Source organism: Mustelus asterias, chromosome 4 (assembly GCF_964213995.1).
Source record: "Mustelus asterias chromosome 4, sMusAst1.hap1.1, whole genome shotgun sequence".
NCBI classification, from domain to species: domain Eukaryota; kingdom Metazoa; phylum Chordata; class Chondrichthyes; order Carcharhiniformes; family Triakidae; genus Mustelus; species Mustelus asterias.
The window spans coordinates 34,095,065-34,111,155 of record NC_135804.1 but is presented as its reverse complement, the minus strand read 5'-3'; the positions used below and the strand labels follow the sequence as shown (position 1 = coordinate 34,111,155).

General features: G+C 45.1%; 2 protein-coding genes across 8 annotated transcripts in view; both read left to right on the top strand.

The window, feature by feature from the left end:
• The window catches only part of LOC144492260 (ninjurin-1-like), a 129,241-nt gene extending 126,959 nt beyond the window's left edge, over window positions 1-2,282 (top strand). Inside the window, exon 6 of the mRNA XM_078210253.1 lies at window positions 1,808-2,282. Coding sequence (XP_078066379.1) covers window positions 1,808-1,955 — 148 coding nt within the window. The 3' untranslated portion in view covers window positions 1,956-2,282. The remainder of the gene's footprint in view (window positions 1-1,807) is intronic.
• Window positions 2,283-4,316: 2,034 nt separating this feature from the next.
• Window positions 4,317-16,091, top strand: part of vstm2b (V-set and transmembrane domain containing 2B) — a 51,094-nt gene continuing 39,319 nt past the window's right edge. Inside the window, exons 1-4 of one of the 7 annotated variants that reach the window (XM_078210246.1) lie at window positions 4,317-5,303; window positions 5,991-6,175; window positions 7,773-7,805; window positions 8,400-8,766. In XM_078210246.1, the coding sequence (XP_078066372.1) occupies window positions 5,231-5,303; window positions 5,991-6,175; window positions 7,773-7,805; window positions 8,400-8,766 (658 nt within the window). In that variant the 5' untranslated portion in view covers window positions 4,317-5,230. Of the gene's footprint in view, window positions 5,358-5,604; window positions 5,892-5,990; window positions 6,176-7,772; window positions 7,806-8,399; window positions 8,767-16,091 lie in introns of those variants that run through there. The other 6 variants (XM_078210247.1, XM_078210250.1, XM_078210245.1 and 3 more) reach the window with 6 other exon arrangements.

The window sequence follows — 16,091 nt, the reverse complement described above, 5'->3', positions numbered from 1 at the left end:
GTGCAGGATAATTGGCTTTTGAACTAAGTTTAGATCATAAACTTTTTCTAAAGGATGTTGAAGTATATCTCAAGAAGAAAATTACTTTGAGCAACCTGCATATTACTTCACACCAACAAGTTCCATGGACTCCATTCAAATATTAGAGTGAGAAAGAGGGAGACAGAGATAATCCGGTTCACAGCTCGTTCACTTTATCAAAACCTCAGTAAGACTTTTGATATCAGAGTATTCACATAATAATTTTATCACTGCGATAGAATTTTACTGCAATTTTCAGCTAAGTGGGTACCCGGCTATATCTCCCAGCTTTTTACTGCTTTGTATTTGGACATGTAAATCATTTAACTGTGGTCTCAGCATAAAGCTACTGTTTCACTCCAGGGTGTTTGTAAAACAATTGCTGTGTTAATGGAGCCTAGAATGAGAAATCTTGCAAGTGGATGCACTAGATATCCTTTGAATTGTGTCGGAAATTAAATTATTTATTAAATGAAGCTGATAGAGGTTCTGCCAATTTAAATTAGATGCAGAAGATAGACCTGATTTAATATTTTTAGTGATGCCACTAAACTGTTTTTGTGTCTCAATGCATGAGCAAATATAACAGTACGTGCTTAATCACATTAAGTAATGCTATTACATATTGATTTATTTATTGTGGTGACATTGCTAGGGTTTTGTGGCTGACTAGTTTTGAGGGTTGGGAACATTTTAATTATAGGGGAAGAACTTTGTGTATTATTTGTAGTAAAATTATAAAGATTTGTCAAGACATTTTCACAAGGTCACTGCACAGGTTCCTCCATTGTGGACTTGCAAATTACATCTGCTCTCTGCTTAAAAATACTGCCGTACTTTGATGACCTAGTAGCCATATCAGGCAATTCCTAAAAGCATTCTCAGGATAAGTATAGCAAGTAACTGGTGAACAATGAAGAGATGGTTTTCCTGCTTTTCCTCCCATTCTATGTTAAGTATGAGCAAAGTACTCCAGGAGCTCTGTCCTTAGATCCCCATGGATCTTTGAGCTGGCAATGGTCCATCAGCAGGCAAAGTGCCATGTTTTCTGACGCCCCTCTCTCGCCACACTCATATGCTTTTGTCAGGCCTGCATCTATTGAAGGCCCAGATCAAACTCTACCCTCCCGAGCCAAGGGCATCATCAAAGGATAGAGACTCGATGAAAACATATGCTGCCACTTTCTGAACTGAACAATATTTAGTGTTCTGGAGTGACAAGGAGTTAGGAAAATCACCCTTATGAACTTCAGCTACACCACTCCAACAATGTCCCTAAAACCCCCCAAAAATCCCTGTTTCATTCAACCACAGATTGAGGTTTTCCAGCGAGATATCTGACAATCCCTCTTAGTGAAACTGTTCATTTAATGCTTTTTTTGCCGAGTTGTGCATAGGTTTGTGCTGTGTATCCAAATCTCACAGAGATTGGGTTGGGATTACTCATTGCACATGGCTGCACCTGGGAGCAAAATGGGGACAGTCACCCAAAGCCTCATTAACCAACCACCCAGTGATGGTGGGGTGGTAGGGTGGGGGATAATGACCCCCTGCCCACCCCCATTGTCCCTTCCAGTGGATCCACCACCGAATCGGTCAGCACTAAATGCTATCATAAGGAAATGCTGCAACTGGTTACAGTGCCTCACTCTTGTGATGGGACGGATTTAGTAGGTACGAGAGCTTCCATTCTTCAAGCTGACATTCAGTGTTAAAAAAAAGTCAGCATGTATCCCGCCATGACCTTGATGTATTTGATTCCTAGCTCTTTACTCTTTGCTTTCAGAGTGCATCTGCTGAATAATATTGTAACCGGTTTGATCCTGGTGATCACAGCTGTCAATGTTTTCATCACTTCGTTTTGGTTCAGTCCTCCCCTCTCCACGCCAGAGGAGCAGCGCCTCAGTCAAGTTGCGACCTGTACTAACTGTTGACCGTGATCTGTGCACTCAATAAAACCGGCTGCCGAGAAATAAAGTATAACTGTGCAAAGCAAACGGCTCCACCACCCTGTTCTTTTACCGGGCATCCACTCGCCGCCAGTGAACGCTTCCCTTTCTCTGCTTCTGTTGGTGATTCTTCCCATACACACACACACACAGTTCTGAACAGCACAGACAAGGCGCCATAACGCTGTTATCTGTAGAAAAAATGTTTAGCAACGGATGCCTTCATATTGAAGAAGGGAATTCTATGAGACTCTTACAGTTGTCGCTTGCCTCAAAGCTCTGGGAGCATTAAAAGATGGTCACATTAATCATTCAACTGATCCACTTTTAAAGGTCACAGTTAAAAGGGTGCTGATTTAAACTCTATTTTTTTGTCTAAAACTGCACTTTGACGAATTAATTTGCAACTCCCTTTGGAAAGGGAGCTCCCGAAGTTTCTCGAATTCCTAGTTTTTTTTCGTTCTGATGATAAGGGGATATTGGAGCCACACTTTAGCTTAATCCAGATGTGGGTTGTTGGTCAGATGTGTTAGATGGAGCCTAACTAAATAAAGCGAACCGGTACGGACAAGCAAAAGTACTGCAGATGCTGCAAGCATGAAGCCAAATCAAAGTTGGAAAGATTCAGCAAGACCAGTCGGTATTAACCCCTTCCAGTTATATTGTAAGACGCTAAAGAGGTAACCGGAGCTTCCTCTTTCTCTCTCTACAGACGCTGCCTGACCTGCTGGGTGTTTTTTTTCCAATAGTTTCTGCTTTAGATTCATAGAATCTATAGAGTGCAGAAGGAGGCCATTCGGTCCAAGCCTTGATGATATATTATCGAATTCATGCTCAGCTGATTAGTCCCTGTGACAATACAGCGGCGCGTAGATCAGCCCGTTTGCGCTTCTGAAGTTATTTCAAATCAAGTCCTCTAAAATTCATAGCCCAACGGGAATTATCAAAAAATAGAATGAAAATATAAAATATCACGAGCTTTACTGGGAACAAATACAAAAGCGAAACAGTGGATTTTAGAAGTTTGGCTGCAGGTTTCCCTGGAAGTGACCCCGAGGTTAACACTGAAATAACAGGGATATAGTCCACTTGCTTCCAGTTATCAAGTACATGTCTGCTTTGTTTGAGAAACGTTATTTAGACTGAACTGAAATAAAAGCAGAAAATGCTGGGAATACTCAGCAGGTCTGGCAGCGTCTGTGGGGAGAGAAGCCAAGTCCCAGGTCAGTCAACCGGTGTGATAGCCCAGGACTAATAAAAGGCAGACAGGCGGACCCGAATGTGAATCAAGCACTTGGTGTCATCTTGGAGCAAGATAAGGTGGGACAAGAACCCAAAAGGGAAAATGCTGGAAAATCTCAGCGGGTCTGGCAGCATCTGTAAGGAGAGAAAAGAGCTGACGTTTCGAGTCCAGATGACCCTTTGTCAAAGCTCCTGAAGAGGCACTGCTTATCCAATGGTGGGACAAGTGTTTTTTTTTTCAATTGAACAGCCTCTGGAGTTTATAGTTAGTTCTCAATGGCGTTCCCTTATGGTGACGGAATGACATTTGTGAAATCATTCAACACTCACGGAAATCCAAAATTATCGGATATTCTGCTTTGGTTGGCAGACCTTACTGTTGTTTGTGACCTTTGAAACAAATGAGAAGGAGGTCTCCCAAATAAAGGCCGGTCTGACAGAGAGGTTTGCGGAGACGCACGGTACATTACTGAGACTTTTATAAGATGGTTAACTGGTTTCAAGTTTGCGCCATGCACTTTAAAGAGACGGGATGCGTTCAGTTGTTAATATAACAGCTTGGGTAGTGTGCTGTGCAATAATGGGCCTAGACCGTAGATAACTAATTCTATGGAGCAAGATGAATGGCCAAAGATGCGTTCATTAGAAACATGATTGTATCAGAATGGTGTATTTTATATTCCACCACATTGTCCGCAGTTAACAACACTAACAGCTCTGGCTTGGCCGCAGCATTGTAACTGGTGTATCTGTTAACTGGGTGCCCACTGTGTCACCAACTGTCCAAAAATCCAACTCCAATTGCTGGTGGGTTCGAGAGAATGTCCTCATTAGTGCTGCGTGCTACTTTCAAAGAGCAATGTCCCTTTACATGACCCTCGGGTAAACAAAAGTCAGATTGAAATTCGCCCTCTAAATCCTTGCGGTCAATTCATTTGGGATTAAAGTGGAATCCAAGGCGGAGGCATGGGTCTTATTATTACCTGGGGGAGGGGGCTATCAGGATCTTTAATGCAACACCATTCAGGATGCACCTTCCCAGAGCATGTGTGTGTAATGTCCCCCACCCCCCCACCCCCCCGCCACCACACACACACCCTGACTGGCAGATATTTGCTGTGGGTGTAATGTGTGCTCGGGACATATGGCGCCAGTGACAGAATTTGCAACTGGGGGCTCTTCTGGGCTTCTTGCTGCTCAGTCTATTGCGTGACACGTCAGTTTTATTCATTGTCCCACTAGTTTCTGGAGGCTGTTGATTTGGGAGCCGATCGAGCTTGTCTCTGTTTCTCTCTCTCTCTCTCTTCTGGCTGCCTGTTGGCTGAGGTTTTCCAGTCCGTGTGTGATCTGGGTGGTAGCGCGCTTGCTGCTGCTGTTGCTGTTATTTGGAGGTGCCGGGCAGCCCTCTATACCCCCACCTCCTGCCGCTAAATCCCACCAATTCACAAACAGCAACCAGAGAGAGAGAGAGAGAGCCCATTCGGTGAGAGCCCCCACCCCTACACACCTCCCCACGGAGACCCTGCTGGAGGACAGGCTGGGTGAGCTCTTGCTGTCTGGGGTGGTGGGGGGGGGAATCAGAGAGTCGGTTCGCCCGGGAATGGGTGTTCAGCAGTGCAGCTCGCAGTCATTCCCCTGCCCCCAGCTCGCTGCGGTCACATCCAAGCCCTTCCTGGTGGGGCAAGTAACGGGGTGTTTCTGATCACACCTCTTTCCCGAAGATGAATTCAAGCAAGACGTGTTTGTGAGAGTGGGGCGACTTGCTTCAGACACCAGAGACTGCCTTCCAATACCAGGAATAAATCGAAGAGAGAGAGAGAGAGGGAGAGAGAGAGAGGTCCGAGCAAGTTGTCGATCGCGTTGTTGCTCTTCAATCCAGCGGTGCCGGGTCTGGTGGTCCACATCTGTAACCTTGGCGAGTGAGGCTCTGTTAACTGAGATGGGATTGCAGCGCTCCAGAGGGCTCCAGATCTAACAACTAGCTGGCGTTTGTTCTGTACATTAAAACTCTCTATGAAATGGAAAATCGCGGGATCGCCAATATTCTCTATTACCTGATGCTAAACGCACCACTTTTGCTCTGTGTTAACGGTGAGTGCTGTTTTTGTGACTGGTGGCGGGCATCTTATTCTTGTTAGGTGCTGGGTGAGTATCAATGATCAGGGCTGGTGGGGGGGCGGGGGGGGGGGGAGAGAAAAACCACAGCAAATTAGCCAAGAAAAGAGAGAAGTGGACTCGCCGCATCCGACTAAATGGCTGGCAAGTGTTTGACTGGATATTTCGCAGAGTTATCCATTTCAATCCCACTGCACTGGGGCTGGAGACAACCTCAAAGCACGTCTTGCCTCATCATTCTCTAATGTTTTAAGTGTTGCAATATGTCCTGTTTATAGACTAGCCGAGCGGTCACGCTAGAATATTTCGACCATGCTTCACTCATTCCAGCTTTTTCACTTCAAGTTGCATTTGGGGAAAAGATGCAGCGAGCCACTGGCTGCTGTGTGGATGTTTGCCATCCATAATTGTACGGTATTGTGTGATTGTTTTGAAATGCCGGTAGCAAAAGTCCATGTGTCTAAGAAATGATGGGTGCGCGGCATTTAATTATCAAACCTGTTGTCGGCAGAGTCGAATTATTACTTACATGGGAAGCGAAACAATGAGAGTAACTTAAAGGAGGTAGGCTTCCCACCAAATGTGAACTGAGTTGAAGGGGGGGACTCCTTTCGAAATACCTATTTTAACCATGCCTTATAATATCCCCCCTTTCCCCGCCAGCGAAATTTCTCGAAGTCCCCCAGGATGTGATTGCTGAAGAAGGCGATGACATTGAGATGTCTTGTGCGTTTCGAGCCAGCGGGACCACCTCCTATTCCCTGGAGATCCAGTGGTGGTACCTGAAAGAAGCTGCCAAGGAACTGGCGCACGAACTGACCCTGGGTGCCCAGGGAATCAGGCCCAAGGTAAGCACCAAAAACAACGAAACCCGGAGTGGGGCAACTTGGAGCGAGGGGCCCCAGGAGGTGTAGGGAGTGCCGTCTCAAGGTGCGGGTAACCTGGAGGAATCCTCTTTGTATTCGTGGTAAGGCATTTACCAGGAGGGAGCAAATGTAAAAGATCTTTTTTGCAAAATCCAGCGCCACGTCACACAAGACGGAAAGGGGGGAAAGATTCCGGAAAGCTTACGGTAGAGGCATTTCTTCGACAACAACAAAAAACTTGTATATTTCAGGTCAAGGCTAACAGAGAAATCCAGCCCGCCCTGAAATACATAAATACACGAAACGTGACAACTGCAGCCCCTGTAGAAGTCCATTGTGCCTCAAGATTTGAACCTTAGATCACGCAGAGACAACAATCTTGAGTAAAAAGCCTGAGGTAATGGGGGCAAATTCAGGATTTCTTGACTAATCGAATCACCTTTAGGGATTTCTGTAGAAAATCGGGATAGGTGGGAATTTTGTTGGTTCAATCAAGAATTGGGCAACAGATAGGCTTTCAAACCCAGTGCAAACCACAAACTCCAGGGTTACAACTGCCACAACCAGGACTGACAGGTTAATTCGTATTCCCGGGACAGGCACATGGAGACCTCCTCATACGGATGAGAAAGCAAAGGAGTATAACAGGGGTAAAAGCCCCGGCTACACTCAGCGCGATTCCTTGGGATGAACTGAGGGAATCGAGGAAAATGTGTGGGTAGACTTGCCAGCGTCCCGAGATTGACAGTATGGGGAGCGCAGGAGAACAAGAAGATAGCCCGGACAAGTACCAGAGCTACAGTGCCATAAGATCTGATTGAAAACCCCGGCTTTGATTCCAGCCCTAATCCCAGTGGGCGCAGCCATCCTGAAAGGGTCCTGAGGACAAGACAGCTTCCATGCAAGAAGTGCCCCAAACAAGATGCCAGGAGCAAAACAAGTATAGACTGGGGGGTGGATTTGAAGCTCCCGTTCCATTTCTGTGTTTGCCCTTTGGACAGGGAGACGGGGACCAGGCGTCGGGGTTGTTAGGGGACAGGGGTGTTCTAGTGAGACTGAAGCACGGCTTTCTGAAGCAGGACAACTTCAGTTTTCTTCCCCCTCGATGGGAAACCTGCCACATGTACAAGTATCGGGCTCCTATAGATCTGCATTAATCATCCACAAACTGAGAAGCTAGTGGACGGTACAGTTGCCTGTCACACTAATAACATCAATTATACATTTCCAATTGTACCAATACATTGTTACATGCAATGTAATTGATGGCGTCAGTCGATCATTTGAAAAGGGATTAATAATATCCCCAATGTGCTGGTAATCAGGTGTGTTAATTACATTATAATTGCTGACGTTATATCAATCTCATTCCATCAATGGTAAAAACATGGGCTCGAATTAAATGCATAATTTATCGCTCAGAGCAACTGACACCATAAAAAATCCAAGATCAGGAAATGACATTCCACTCTTGTTTCTGATAACCTTTTCCTTCTGCTTATACCGGGCAGAAAGATTTGACTTTCAGCTTTGACGCCTTTGCCTGGAGAATTTGATCCAATGTCTTTACTTGTTCTAGGTACCATTAAAGAAGGAGGCCACCAAAATAAGCGTGAGTGCTATTTTCCACTACGTGTTATTAATAAAGACGGCCCCATTAATGATCATTTGAATATGAAGCAATAATGACCCTAAGAATAACGCGGTGAGGACAGAAAACGCCACAACTGGAATGGCTCATCACTTTCTCCTAACTGTATTCCGTATAACGCTGGGTTGGTGTACTTACAGAATTCCTCTATAATTGTCTCGGTGGAGAGGATAGCAGAAAAAGATAATAAGCTTTTATCTCACTTATATATCTTTGGCTAAATTTTTTACCATTTCCCTTAATTAGCTAGATATGTGGCACAATTAATTCTAGTCATCTGCTCATTATTTTTGCATTGTTAAAACTATTTTAATGAAAAATCACACCTATCTTTATTTTCACAATGTTTCAATTCGATTTATTAGTAGTTTTGGCACAGTAGCTTTTCATTGTTAATGTACTTCCCCCCCCCCCCCCCCCCCATTCTTCAAGTTGCCCGTTATTTGGTGCCCAGTTTGTTTCAATGGTAGTTCCCTGTTAGTGAGGCTGATGCCATTCATTCTCGTGTGTCTGGAGCCCTGTGTTTCTGATGCAGCCCTCTCTCTGTGTCTGCAGACCGTCCGGGTGATGGGCAATGACATTTCGCACAAGCTGCGGCTCTCGGGTGTTAAGAAGGAGGACGAAGGTGTCTACGAATGCCGAGTCACCGACTTCATCGACGACGAAACTCAGGAACACAAAGCCCAGGCCACTTTACGGGTCACGGCCCGCTACAGCCCGGAGATGCAAGCGGCCGAAGCCGTCTCCCATATTCAGAGTAACGGACCCCGCAGGAGCAACGTGCGCTCCACCCCGGCGGCGGGTCCGGACAAGCGGCGAGTGGCAGAAGCAGGCTCTGGCAGCGAGACAGTCTCCCCGTCCACCCCCGCCTCTGTCTCCCCACCCCCGGGCAACGCAGCGATTATCGGACAGCACAACTCCGGTAAGTGGAGTTACATTGCCACCATGTGGGCAGTCAGTGTGCTGAAGTGTGTGCAAATCACATCCATCTCAGACATGCAGCAAGCAGAGTTGAAATATGAATAAAAACCCTTGCAATAGGCGGCAGCAGTGGAAAAAAAGAAACAGTTAACGGATGACTTTTCTTCAATTAATTTATCCCCTGGGACAAGTAAACGTTTCCAAATGAGTTCTTAAGGGTCTGACGGTGTCGCCTCATATTTCTGTAATAACCAGCAGAATATCTCACAGCCAAAAGAGGAAATGCTGGAAAATCTCAGCAGGTCTGGCAGCATTTACAAGGAGAGAAACGAGCTGACGTTTCGAGTGCAGATGGCCCTTTGTTAAAGCTCTTTTCTCTCCTTACAGATGCTGCCGGAGCTTTTCCAGCATTTTCTCTTTTGGACTATGTCAGGTTGCGTCAGTATATCTGCACTTCCTAAGATAGACCGGAGTGTCTGAGCAGATTCTTGCTGCGTAGTTTCAGAAAGAAGGGCTTGCGTTTTCAATCACCTTTTCTCAACCTCAGGGCTTTCCGGGCCACTTCCCTAGCTAATGAAGTACCTTTGAAGTGTAGCCACAGATCTCAATTATAAATTCTGCACAGCAAGATCCCAAACAGCCTCGAAATGATGAATGATTAGTCGGTTTTACTTACGTTAGTATATAGGGATACATATTAGACAATGTTCCCCTGCTTGTCTTGGAAAGATTGCAAGCTGTTACATTCACCGATGGGGCAGAGGTGGCCTTTTGTAAGATCTCAGCTGAAAGATGGCATGTCTCACAGTCAGTGCTCCCTCAATACTGCAATGACTTTGCACTTCCCTGGGCCAGACTGACCCAGAGGAGTGCAAAGTCATTGCAGTATTGAGGGAGCACTGACTGTCAGACATGCATCTGACCCAGAGGTGAAAATGCACCCATTGAGGCAAAACTGGCACCTAATCATTAATTTGCAAGTTTGTTATTGATCAATTTGCATTTAAAATATTAAACTAATGATTTCCACCAGTAGAATAGAATACCTACAGTGCAGAAGAAGGCCACTCAGCCCATCGAGCCTGCACCAACAACAATCCCACCCAGGCCTTATTCTGGTATCCCCACATATTTACCCTACTAATCCACTTGGCATGCCCCAACACTAAGGAGCAATTTAGCACGGCCAATCAACCTAACCCGCACATTTTTGGACTGAGAGGAAGCCGGAGCACCCGGAGGAAACCCACGCAGACACAGGGAGAAAGTGCAAACTCCACACAGACAGTGACCCAAGCCGGGAATCGAACCCGGGTCCCTGGCGCTGTGCCACCGTGCCATATTAAAAATAGTTTACAGTTCTGTAGTTCTCTATAATATCAACCATTGGATATTTGGAGCAAAAACAGAAAATGCTGGAAAATCTCAGCAGCTCCAACAGCATCTGTGAAGAGAGAATAGAGCCAATGTTTCGAGTCAGAGTTGGGATATTTGGAACCTTTCAGAAATAAGCTTGTCAGATTTGTTGTGCTATATATTTATAGAAAACATCAGCTTGTATTGAAAATCTTCCAGATACCAAAGCTGGTGATTTCTTTCCCCAAAGGAAAGTAAGGAAGCAGATGGGTTTTTACAGCAATCTTCTGGTTACCATTTTTGGTCCTAGTTTTTTCTTCCAGATTTAATTCAACAGTTGCTGTAGTGGGATTTAAATTCATATCTCTGGCTTATTTACCTGGACTACCATTCCAGTAACAAGGCCAAAATGTTACCTTACATCTTAAGGTAGAATATTTTTATAGGCATACAATTGCAAGCAATTATCACAGTGGAGGAGGAGGAGGACCAGCTCATATTGGAGCTAAGGAGAGTCAAGCTCCATATCTGGAAGATGCAGCACAACAAATATTCCTTCCTCCCACCTTCACCACAGCGGCTCCACAACACCCCCACCCTTCCACAACAACCCCCCCATCCCACCACCATCTTCCCACACACCCCTATAGAATGTACCCGCAGCAAAGGTCTTTTGAGAGCCTTTTCAGTGAGCTATGCATTTTAGCAAAGGAGCAACAGAACAGCTCTCTCAGCTGCTGTACACCCTCAAGCCATGCTTAATCACCTGCCTTAAATTCTCAGTGGTTATGAAGGTGACCATCATCCTTCAAATTCTACGGCTCATGATGATCGCAGGCAGCCACGGAGGATTTACCAGTGTGCATTACAAGCAATCATTGATCAGGTCACTGACACCCTGTGCAGGAGATCAGACCCAATTCATCGCCTTTGGCAATATCGCAAGACAGCAGTGAGAAAGATTCAACAGTTTTGTGGGTTACTGGGATCTTCAAAACACAGGATCAAATCAATGTCACCCACACGGCTTTGAGGGTGTCTACAGAACACTGAATCAATTATACCAAAAGGAAGGGCTTCCATGACCTCAATGTAAAAATCATATGAGGCAACAATCAGAAGATATTGAATGTTGATGCTTGATATGCAGGAAGTTGACCTGATGCCTTTCTCCTTCACAACTCAGCCCTATCAAGTCTGTTTAGTGATAAGAATCAGATCAATTGATAGTTTCTGGCTGACAGCATCTACCCTCTGCTCCCATGACTAATGGGACCAGTAAGAGTGCCCCAACACTGGAGTGATACAACAGGGCATATTAAGAGGACCTTCGGCAAATTAAAAGCAAGACTTTTAAATAGATCCTGAGGAATAGTGCAATATAGTTTAAATAAGGCATCATGGGGTGCCATTCACAGCTTTGCATTCTCAGAAGGGTTGGACTTTGACTTGAGTGATAAGTGATTGAGTGATAAGACCCTTGATAAGTTGGAACTAACACTGCATGGATCAGAGGATCAAGGTGGGCAAGACACAGTGAATCCTCAGTGACCACTGTAATGCGAATGGGAAAACAGATTAACTTTTGAAATGTTCTATGTAACATAGTCCTCCTTGATACTACAGCCTGACCTCCTGCTCCCACAAGTACAGAAACAGACATTCTCTCAATCCATTATTCGTCCCAGTACATGACAGTATCTCAGCCCTCTTTGCCCTTATTTTGTTAATGATAATCATTGGTGTGTGTAAGTCAGTATTAAATGTATGCATCCTTTCCTGTGTGACTAACCTCTATGAATGTCAAAGCAACATCTCAGTGTTTGGTGATAGCCGTTGAAAATGCCCACAATTACACAAATCTTTCCTGACACTCTGCTTCCCCAGGGTTCCAACTAGTGCCTTCCTTCTATTCTAATGCTCCTGCTACATGCCACCTCAGCAACAGCATCACGTTCTTCAATCTGTTTAGTCTTGAGTGGGGGACTTGATGTCACCTCTTACAATCCATCAGTGTAGCTCTGTGAGGAAGATAGCTTAGAGGTTTTGCAGTATCCTATTACCGTGACTCATCATTTCATTCGCTATCTTCATCTTGGTGAATATACAGGAAGGAAGAATGGAAGTTAAGAATGAGTGTGCATTACTCTTCTGGGATTAAGAGGCAGAAATATGTAGCTATGTGGAATGCCATACTGCTATTATATGTGTTCAGTTTGTAATATGGCACACAGCACTTCCAAGGTGCTGTCAATTTTCCTGTCTTCCACAATAAGAACTCACAAGTTCTCAAGGCGTTTCCTCTAAGAATGTGCTCTATCTATGGCAGGCATTATGCACTAACTGGTCTTGCAAGATTCTATGGTAAATGAGGGTAAGACTCAGCAGTTTAGGAATCTGTGATCAGTGACATGAGAGAGTTTGCATAGGGGATATGAGGCTGGTAGACTAAAAATAGTGCAGTTATGTTAAAGACAACCTTAGCCAGGGAGCATTTTAAAGGATTAGTTTTGCACGTGTATGCCAGTGTTCAGGTTGGGCAATGAAGAAAAGGTCGTGTCTGATGTGTGCTTTGCTCACCTTGCCTGCCCTGCTGAGGACGTGGAACTTTTTAAGGCAATGTGCTGCAATCTTGGAGGTGAGGAAGTTGGCATTTATGGTCAGTGCCATCTCTTTCAGGTGGCATGAATTATACCTCTGGGTTGCTCGCTGGCACCCACATCCAGGGCCTACTTTCTTTTGTCTTTGTAAGCTTGAATTCTATGTTGTCTCTGGCATGGTGCTACAATTTGCTGCTGTTTTGGTCCAGCTGTTGATGTTGTCATCCTTCTTGAAATGTATGATAAAATATCTATAAGACAGGTGGTGAAGTCATGTGAAAGCAAGGTTCTTACCCAGTTGTCCCTCAGTCTGCTGCACTTTGTGCTGTGTTTTTAAAGAGCACACACAAGTTCCTGTGCAATTCAGTTAGGAGGTGAGACAGTGCAGGACTCGCCCATAGCTGAAACACATTTCAAAAGTTGACACTTCGGATACATTTGTTAGCATTATAATTTATACCAAATTATTTTAATTACTTCTTGCTATTTTATCTATGTAGATAATACCTCCATTACAATTGGTCAACTGTGTCACAAATGACTCACAAATTTGCTCATTTACACTCAAAATGGAATTAAATTAGATCATATTCACAAATCTCTGGAACTACTTGCAGTCAATCAACAGGTGAGCATCAATTATTAATTATTGTTGCTAAATAAAGGAATGAAGGCAGAGTATTCAGAGATAAGAACTGTGTTAAATTTGAGAGATGTGAAGAAACTGTCATTGAAAAATTGCTATGTTATTCAATGTGGGCTCATTACAGCTGAACCCAGTCCCTTCTGCACCTGGTATCCAGAATTGCTTCGTGTGGTAAATCAGGTGCTCAAGATTGACACTTGCTGATTTTTCCTCCTTCCTAGTGGAGAAGTGTGAGGCCAATTGTGACAGCTGTACAGGTGCACTGATTGAGATCAGTCGAGGCTTAAGATCAAATCTGGGATTCCCCTGAGCTGTTTGACTCAGCTCCACATTATATCTACTGACTGAATCCTCCAGGGAAATTAGTGATGTGTTTACTTATCAGAAGAAAATGGTATCCACAATTTTTCGAGACAGCTAGTGGGTTGGACTCTGATACATAAGGTTTTTTGTTTCTAAACGTTATCGCGACTGCAAGAAACCTACTGAAAATTGAGGTGCTTTACACTGAATCTTTTTTAGCTTGGATCTTGCAATTGTCAATGCCCTGATTCTTAAAGTATGGTCCACGAGGGAACTCCAGGTAGTCCATCGGTGGTCCAAAATGCAACTCACTGATGTGCATTGCCATCGTCCAGGCCATAAGAGAGAAGAGAGCAGAATCCTTACCCCTACTAGCCTTGTGATATCACAGAGCCAGACACCGACATGAGTTGTCATAAGCACGAGTAACAAAAGCATAGTTTTATCATCTAGATTGAAGTTGCTGTTATGATACCCAACTGTGAGATCAGATTTTCAACACTTGTAGGGCTGAAAATAAAGAAGGGAGACTGGTTGAACGTGGAGCCCCACATGAGACTGAAACTTATTAACTTGGAAGCAGACATCACTCATTGTCATCTCATCAAAAGCAGCGGCATTCTTCCCATTAATTCTGATGAGTTTTTTTGTGGTGCCAAGTGGAAGTAGGTGGGGTAGTACTAGTAAGTAATCTTCTGACCTCATGGTCCATGGAGGAAAACGTTTGAGAACCACTGCTCTTGTCTGCATTGTCTAATCTTGGCAGCAGAGTAACGGAACTGCATTTTTCTGAATCTGCAATTCTGCCCTCGGGCTAAGGAAGCTGGTTTCGCAATGTTGCAATTGTATCATCCAAACTAAATAAATGCAGTAACAGCTTCAGATAAATGGAACTGGCTTTGATTTTAAGAATAAAAATATAGCTCGCTTGAAGTGACAATCAGTGTTGGATTGTCACTCAGTGCCCTATTACTGTTATGATTTTTCTCCAATCTTGTCTCGCCCATCCTTCTGACTCAGGCGGGTGAGATCTAAGTAGCACAGCTCATCCTCAAGTCCCAGCATCAAAGTCCAGCTCCATCAAAGTAAAGGAGGGCACAACCCCCTTTTTTACAGCACTAGCTCCCATAATGCAGCGAAGTTGAATGTCCCATTAAAATATCAAGGTCCTTGACAGGCTAGGGAGAAGGTAATTGAGATAAGTGGATTGGACGTGGGGGAGATCAGAACTCCATGGCGGGGGGTTGAGGTTAGCAAGGTAAGGCCTCGGGTAGGGGAATTGGACCTCGGGGAGAGAGTGGGTCTGATCTCAGGAGAGGGACTGGGGAGATTTAGTTCAAGTTTTTAACGTTTATTTATTAGTGTCACAAGTAGGCTTACATTAACACTGCAATGAAGTTACTGTGAAAATCCCCGAGTTGCCACACTCCGGCGCCTGTTCAGGTACATTGAGGGATTATTTGGCATGGCCAATGCACCTAACCAGCACATCTTTGGACTGTGGGAGGAAACTGGAGCACCCAGAGGAAACCAATACAGACGCGGGGAAAACATGCAGACTCCACACAGACAGTGACCCAAGCTGGGAATTGAACCCAGGTCCTTGGCGTTGTGAGGCAGCAGTGCCACTGTGCTATATAGGTTGGGCTCTCAATGGTGGGATGGGGGACAGGGGGCTTGACGTGTCATACCTCATGGGGGAAAGGAGAGGTGGAACTCATGGAGGTGTGTTGGACTTCGTGGGAAGGGGAGAGGTCGATCCTTGGGGCTGATGGGAGGGTGGAGGAGATCAGGCCTTAGGAGAGCGAATTGGTCCTTGTTTGGGGAGCTGGAAGTTTTTTGGGGGCACACCTTGTGAAGGGTTGGGGGTGTTGGAATTTTGGAACTCAGTGGGGGCTAGGTGAGGGGTGAGATTCATTGGACCTGGGGGTGTGTTGGGCCCACGTGGGGTTTGGAGGGCAAGGGATCCCGTGCATTGGGGGGGAGGGAGGAATCCCATGGCGGGTTCAAGGATGAGGGGAACATCGTGGGGGTTGGTTAGGCAGAGAGTGGGGAGTCCCCTGGGCCAGGGGTTTGGGGGGACATCCCGTTAGGCTTTGATCTGGGTCTTTCCAACAGTTACTCAGAAGTTAGAAGAGGTTTTAATTCTTCTAATGTTTTCTAAGTAACTATTGGTGTGACCCTGTCAGAAACATCCGAAGTTTGTGATTAAAATCACATTTTTAGATGGTTCCCAGTGTAGGGCAATTGTCCGCAGGAAGTTAACACTTCTGGGCAATTGCTATGAAGTGCCAAGAGGGTCTCCCCAGTGTATCTTGGGGATACCCACCCCCCCTCCAAATCTGACGCTGGGGAGTTTGGAAGTTACGGCCCAATATTTGGCCTAATTCTTTCAAAGTTGGGATTGTTCCAAAGTAATAT